Source organism: Sinocyclocheilus grahami, unplaced genomic scaffold (assembly GCF_001515645.1).
Source record: "Sinocyclocheilus grahami isolate Dianchi unplaced genomic scaffold, SAMN03320097.WGS_v1.1 scaffold1425.1, whole genome shotgun sequence".
NCBI classification, from domain to species: domain Eukaryota; kingdom Metazoa; phylum Chordata; class Actinopteri; order Cypriniformes; family Cyprinidae; genus Sinocyclocheilus; species Sinocyclocheilus grahami.
This window is the reverse complement of record NW_015506604.1, coordinates 138,255-145,541: the sequence shown is the minus strand read 5'-3', so window position 1 is coordinate 145,541 and position 7,287 is coordinate 138,255. Positions and strand designations below refer to the sequence as shown.

Here is a 7,287-nt window from a genome sequence, read left to right as displayed (position 1 = left end):
AAGTCTGCCTACACTGGACGCGATCAAACGAGCTTTGAAAACCATTTGAAATTTATGTCAGTACGTCATAAATAGAACCCGGCAGCAGTGTTCTGTCGGGGATTTGTTGCGCCGCGCCGCTCACGTCCGTAGACACGGTGTAACATTGGTTTTGCTTTGTTTCACAGAACTAATCGTTGCCTGGGTTGCGTACGTATGTGTGGGGCGGAGCTATCAAAATAGGGGCAAGACCCTTTTGGGGTAGGGGCGTGTTTGTTTTGGTGATTTCAAATATCAACATTGGCTACCAGAAATCACTTACTCTGCCTTTAAGAGTGTTCTCAAAACGTTAGCACAAAACATTATTTATACTTCATTCCTGAAACGCTTTAGTTGGACATTTATCTGAAGTTTTTTTTTTTAAAATGTTACTAGTTATAGAATGTTCAGAGAACATTCAAACGTAACATTGCCCTAATGTTTGCAAAATGATCAAATAGAACCAAAAAAACAACGTTTCTAAACATTAACAAACTGGATGTTTAGAACGTTCAGAGAACATTTTATAACATCATGGACACATTAGGAAAACATTTTAGTTGGATGTACATCTAACTTTTTTTTTGGTGAAAGTTTCTACTTGTTTCAAAACATTCAGAAATAACCTTTTCATAACGTTATTATATCTTTCTTAGAACATATTTTTGTTAGCTGGTCAGTGGAGGAGAAGGAATATTTACTAAATATTTGCTAAAAAAGCTTTTCTTTTAGGTGTCATCTAATCCAAAACGACTCGCGTTAGCTCTGGTGACATTATCGCAGTGGCCTTTTCCAGTTATCAAAGAGGTGTCTTTTGTTCGGAATACGTAAATATACATGTAAATGAATATGTGAAGTTTACCGTTCATATAAACAACTTTCAGGATCTGAAATCGGATTGGATTCGTTCAGATTGAAGAAAATGAGTGCATGTAAACAAACTGCCTCGATGCTGCGGTGGTTGTTGTGGTGTTGCTATGCAGTTGCTAAGGTGTTCTGAGTGTCTATGGGATGTAATACTTAGTGCTAGAGGTTTCAGCATCTGGCTAACACTAAAATATGAGAACTTAGTCAAATTGATGGCTGATTTAGCAAACACCACTAATAACAGGATGGAAGATGAAGAGAGACGGTGGTCTGGTCTGGTCTGGTCTGGTCTCGGTGTTGAGGTTTGTGGTGGTGATCAGGGTTTCTCTTCTTCTGCACCTCCGGAGAGATTCATCAGACTACTGCCAGCTGTCATCTACACACAATCAGATGTTACACTCAACATTTACAGCATTTATTTGAAATAGAAATCTTTGTAACATGAATGTCTTAATGCTATTTAATGCTAAATATAAGACATTTCTTTAAAAAAATATATGTTACCATGGAGATGATCCACCTGTAACAGAGGAAACGAGACACAGTGTATCAGCTGAAGGTAATTATGGTATGTTGTGTGTGTGTGTGTGTGTGTGTGTCACCTCTGCCTCTGCTGCTGTGCTGTTGTGTGTGTTTTCTGATTCAACACCATCTTCCATCTCACACGCCATGTTGGTGTCCATCATCGCATCGTCCTGCTCACACACAACAACATTTACATAACGGTAAGATTTTCTGAAAGAAGTCTCTTCTGCTCACTGCGGCTGCATTGATTTGATCAAAAGTGCTGTCAAAATTCTGAAATATTATTCTAATTTAAAACAGCAGTTTTCTATGTGAATCTCTGTTAGACTGTAATGTATTTCTGTGATGCGCAGCTGTATTTTCAGCATCATTCCTCCAGTCTTCAGTGTCACATGATCTTCAGAAATCAGTATAATATGCTGATCTGCTGCTCGAGAAACATTTCTGATTATTATCAATGTTGAAAACAGTTGTGCTGCACAATATTTCTGTGGAAACTGTGATACATTTTAATTTTCAGGATTCACAGATGAATAGAAAGTTCAAAAGAACAGAATATTTATTTGAAACAAATCTTTTGTAACATTATGAATGTCACTTTTGAGCAATTTAATGCATCCTGTATAGTAGTACTAATTATTTTTTTTTTAAATGATACACTGTGCACAGAATGAGAATGTTCTTTGTGTGTGTGTGTGTGAGAGAGAGAGAGAGAGAGAGAGAGAGAGTGTGTGTGTGTGTGAGTGTGTGTGTGAGTGTGAGTGTGTGTGTATCTCCTCACCTGCATCCACAGGTGTTTCAGCACCTCGTCAGCCGTGTAACGAGCACCGACATTCACTTGCAACATCTTACCAATTAAATCCTGCAAAAGACACATCAGATTCTTATGGAAGCTTGTTTTTGTCACGGAATAAAAGAATATTCGTCCCAAATCGCATACTTATGCACTATTCTATGACGTTTTGTAGTATAAATAGTGCGAGTAGTGCGTTCACACTGAATATTCCAAAAAGAAAAAGTGCACTTTAAATACCAGGATGATGCACTTAAATAACCGAAAAAATAAGTGTGGAATGTTGGACACTTCATGCACTCAACTGTCTCAGCTTTAATTAAGTACCGAAGGGGGAGGGGCTATCAGACTCCGATTATGAATGAAAAAATAAGCTTATATAATTCATACTACACATGGTTGAGTACATAGTGCATAAGAACACAGTGCATGAGTGCGTAGTGTATCATTTGGGACGCAGCTATTGTGACCTTTTTTCTCAGAACTGCAAGTTTCACATCTCGCAATTCTGACTTAAAAAAATAAAAATAAAATAAAATTAGTAAAGGTAATTGCACAATTTGAACTTCTCAGAATTGCACGTTTACGCTGCAGGGAAAAAATCTGAATTGTGAGATGTAAACTCGCAATTACTTTTCTTTTTTATTCTGTGGCCCAACAATTCAAAACTTGAAAGTAAGCAGTAAAAGTGAGCGCTGAATGAGCGTTTATTCTGTGTTTGTGTGGTTGTTCTTCGCAAACCTTAGCAGAGAGGCTGATGTTGTCCCAGTACGGCGAGGGAAACTCCAGTCTGCCCAGTAAGATCTGCTCGAACAGCTCCTCCTGCTGGTTCCTCTCGCTGCGGAACGGAGGAAAGCCACACAGCAAGATGTACGTGATCACACCCGCAGCCCAGATGTCCACCTTCAGCCCATACCTGCAGCACACACATGCTTTCACTGAACACTACACCATGTGCTCTCGCTCCAGCTATCAGCACAAACCACTGTTTCTTCTCATTTAAAGTAGTTAAGTTAGTCGCTCTAAAAAACAGTATAATAGTAAATCAATGATACCAAAATAACACTTGTACAGAAACAAAATGCTATTTTTATTTATTTATTTACACTATTTCTGTGGTAAGAAAACAAGAATTCGTATGCTATTTTGCGTTTCCAGTAAATGTATCTTGATTTAAGAAAATGTAGATATTTGTACTGGAAAACAAGACAAAAATACAGAGGAAGAACATCACTTATGAAGTATAAACTTTAAGCATTAAAATTAAATGTACAGTAAATACAAGCAAGATCAGCAATTAAGTAAATATTTCACTATAAAACACCTAAAATCCTTTACAAAGAATCACTGAATCATTTTTATGAACTGCTTCATTTACATGCATTACGTGAACCAGTTCACTAAAACGAATCATAAGAAAAAGTTTGCTTAAAGTTTGCATATGTGTTTTATGTCTTGTATCATATTTGCTCCATCAGGCTTTTATGGCTCATATAGTCTGATACAGTGAGAATATGGAGGGAGAAAAACTGAGCTAAAAATATGAATTTGCTGCAGATGTTGATATTTATATGATGAGATTCTGATGCTTGTAATGCAAATCAGTGAGATCTTTCTAACAGTGCAGCAGATACTGAAAATGCTCTGAATATCAGCGGTCGCTCTATATCTGCAGTAATGTGTCTCAGTGAGACGAGACTGAAATGCTCCAAACATATAATGCAGTGATGGAGAGCTGAAGAAATAAAGGCTCCTCAGAAGATGTGAGATGTTCTGGAGGCTTGTGAAGATCATTCCTCCGCTGAGGAACAGTGAAAGTAAAGCTTCTGGAAACAAACGCTCCTCAAAAGATCCTGAGGATCAGATTTGAGACTCTAAAACATGATTGATGGAGAATCAAGTAAAGCTGAGCTGCTTCAGTGCAGTAAGTGTTCATCTGGAGATATTACTGACGTTATTCTGACCTTTACTTGATCAAAACCAGTCCAGATCTGACTACAGTTACACTATAAGAGCTTTTACTGGATAAAACTCTAAACTCTCAATCAGAGACAGAAGACATGCAGGATATTGTGTGTGACAATCTAGAGACCTTACAAATTAACATCAAATAATGAAACGGTAGTTTTATAGGCTAAGTTTTACCCGCTCTCTGCGATGATCTCCGGTGCGACGTACGTAGGTGTCCCGCAGACGGTGTACAGCGGTCCCTCCACCGCCGTCGCCAGACCAAAATCACCCAGCTTCAGAGACTTGGTGCCGTCTGGATACTCACACACCTGCACACACACAGATGTGTGTTTATACTCCGCATGTGTGTGTATGTGAGCAGTGAGACACGTGTGAGTGTATGTGTGTGTGTAAGAGAGAGTGTGTGTGTGATGGCTGAATTGGATCATCGAAATAAATAATTTTATCAAATAAATAATATTTGTGTTGTATAATATATTTAATTATTGCAGGTTTGTATAATATTCTGAGTTTGCATTTGATGGTTTTTATTCATTTTGAGGAATACTGATTCTGTTTTTGTGCAGGTGAGATGAGTAAATGCACATTCACATTTAGTCTAGAGCTACAGTAACATCATGTTCACAGAGCGCACACAACGCCTCTGCTCTTCCGATTTCTCCCAATATGGGGACAGGAGAGCTGTCAGCCAATAAATGGGAAAACAAAGTATCTGGCATTACTTTTTTGAAAAAGTAATTCAGATATTTTCTTGTAAATTAAAAAAGTAATGCGTTACTTTACTAGTTACTTGAAAAAGTAATCTGATTATGTAGCTTGCGCTACTTGTAATGCATTACCCTCAACACTGTCTGTGTGTCTGTGTGTGTGTGTGTGTCTGTGACTGTGTGTGTGTGTGAGCAGTGAGACCTGTGTGTGTGTGTGTGTGTGTGTGTGTGTGTGTGAGCAGTGAGACCTGTGTGTGTGTATGTGTGTGTGTGTGTGTGTGTACCAGCAGGTTCTCTGGTTTAATGTCTCTGTGTACAATGTTCATTTTGTGCAGGTATCGCAGCGCTCCGGTCAGGTTGAACAGCATGGCGCTGGCGTCCCGCTCCGTGTACTTTGTGGAGGAAGTGATGGCGTCGAACAGGTCACCGCCCTGCCGAAAACACACAACACTGTCACATACTACTCATACTAGGACTGCTAGTGTGTGTGTGTGTGTGTGTGTGTGTGAGAGAGAGAGAGTGTGTGTGTGTGTGTGTGTGTGTGAGAGAGTGTGTGTGTGTGTGTGTGTGCGGCTGACTGACCTTCACCAGCTCCATCACCAAATACAGCTCAGTGGGCGTGTCCAGCTCCTCTATTAGCATAATGATGCTTGGGTGACGAACCTTGCGGAGTATCGCCACCTCATTGGCTATCAGGTGCTCCTGTCAACACCAATTAACCAATCAGAATCTCTGCTGTGTTTTCACTGCCATGTAGTGAGTGAATATGTGAAAATGTTTACTAGAAACTACTGTTAATTTCACAACTGCACAGATTTATAGACCCCAATATTGGAGTGAGTTATTATAGTTAACTAAAACAAAAAAAACAAACAAACAAAAAAAAATGTATTACTTGAAATAGAATAAATGCTAACAGAAATTAAATAAATTGTAAAAAAAAACTTAAACTTTTTATATCAGCTAGTTGCCAGGTCAACATTTCTCATTTTTGTTTAGTTTAACTTGAAGTACTAAAATAATTAAAACTAAATAAACTAAAATTTATTAATAAAAATTTATTAAAAATAAAACGTATAAAAACTATTTTTTTATTTCCGCCATTTGACAAGGCAACGTTTCTCTTTTTTGTTTAGTTTAAGATAAAATACTAAAATAACTAACTAAAACATTTAAATTAACATTAATAATATATATATAGTATATATACTATATATTGAAAAAAATTTACACTTTTATTTCTGCTAATCGCCAAGGCAACGTTTCGCAATTTCGTGTAGTTTAACTTGAAGTACTAAAATTAAATAAACTAAAACTAATAAATAAAAATTAATAAAAACTATAGACATTAAAAAAACTATTAAAAATGACAAAAACACACAACAAAATTACTAAAACTTTACAAATTAAAGTGAAAACAGAACATTTAAAAATAAAATGTAATTTTAAAAATAAATAAAAAATGATAATAGTATATCAATGATATGATTTCATAAATGTCCACAGCTTGACCTCATCAATATACTAGTCTATGTCTAAAAATATAGTATATATCTAAAAATATATTAAAATATAAAAAAATGTGTGTGTGTATAAACATATATATATATATAACGTCCAGGCCAAATCATAATTCATATCGGAACTTCGGTGCGCGTATCGAGTTTAATGTAAACTGAAGGCTATTGCTTATTCAAAAAAGTGCATAATTTCCTTTTTTATCAGGAAATAATAACTGAGTACATTTTAGCATTCATCTGTGCAGGTCAAAGTTGCACTGATTTCAACTAATCTCAAAGGATCCTTATTCGCTGTGAAAGACTCAATGACATGAAAGAGGGAAGGACGCTAAAGATAAAACACAGCATACCTTGCCGCTGCACTTGGCCTTGTCAATGATCTTCAGCGCATATTCCTGTCCTGTAGACCTGAGACCAGCACACATCACATGAGATCTCAGCCGTTCACATTAGTTCTAGAGATAATGTGTCTTATTACCTCTCCACACACTCTCTGACCACAGCGAAGTTTCCATCGCCGATCACCTTTCCCACTTTATACTTTTCAGTGATGACAGACGACTGAACTTCATTACCGTTCACTGCAGAGAGAGAGAGAGAGAGAATGACACACAGATGCACAACGACAGCCAATCAGAACACACCTGATGTTTAATATGCAGTTATGTGGGATGTTTAATATGCAGTTTGTGTGTGTGTGTGTGTGTGTACAGGTTTTTCTATACTGGTGGGGATTTAAACCCGAATACACACAGACTCATGTGAACTTGTGTCACTGTGAGGACCTAAATTGAGGTCCCCATGCATACAGAAGCTTATGAATCATACAGAATGAGTTTTTTTGAGATTGTAAAAATGTGTGAGTGTCTTTGTGTGTGTGTGTGTG

The 7,287-nt window shown here is 37.2% G+C and overlaps 1 protein-coding gene across 3 annotated transcripts in view; it reads right to left on the bottom strand.

Moving 5' to 3' along the window:
* Positions 1–623: 623 nt before the first annotated feature.
* The window catches only part of LOC107570205 (serine/threonine-protein kinase DCLK2-like), an 18,507-nt gene continuing 11,843 nt past the window's right edge, over positions 624–7,287 (bottom strand). For 2 of the 3 annotated variants that reach the window (XM_016256412.1, XM_016256413.1), the window contains exons 7-15: positions 6,880–6,982; positions 6,752–6,809; positions 5,464–5,583; positions 5,166–5,312; positions 4,349–4,482; positions 2,945–3,119; positions 2,192–2,272; positions 1,488–1,580; positions 624–1,261 (exon numbers count right to left, since the gene is read on the bottom strand). In XM_016256412.1, the coding sequence (XP_016111898.1) occupies positions 1,202–1,261; positions 1,488–1,580; positions 2,192–2,272; positions 2,945–3,119; positions 4,349–4,482; positions 5,166–5,312; positions 5,464–5,583; positions 6,752–6,809; positions 6,880–6,982 (971 nt within the window). In that variant the 3' untranslated portion in view covers positions 624–1,201. Of the gene's footprint in view, positions 1,262–1,389; positions 1,406–1,487; positions 1,581–2,191; positions 2,273–2,944; positions 3,120–4,348; positions 4,483–5,165; positions 5,313–5,463; positions 5,584–6,751; positions 6,810–6,879; positions 6,983–7,287 lie in introns of all 3 variants that reach the window. The other variant, XM_016256411.1, reaches the window with a different exon arrangement.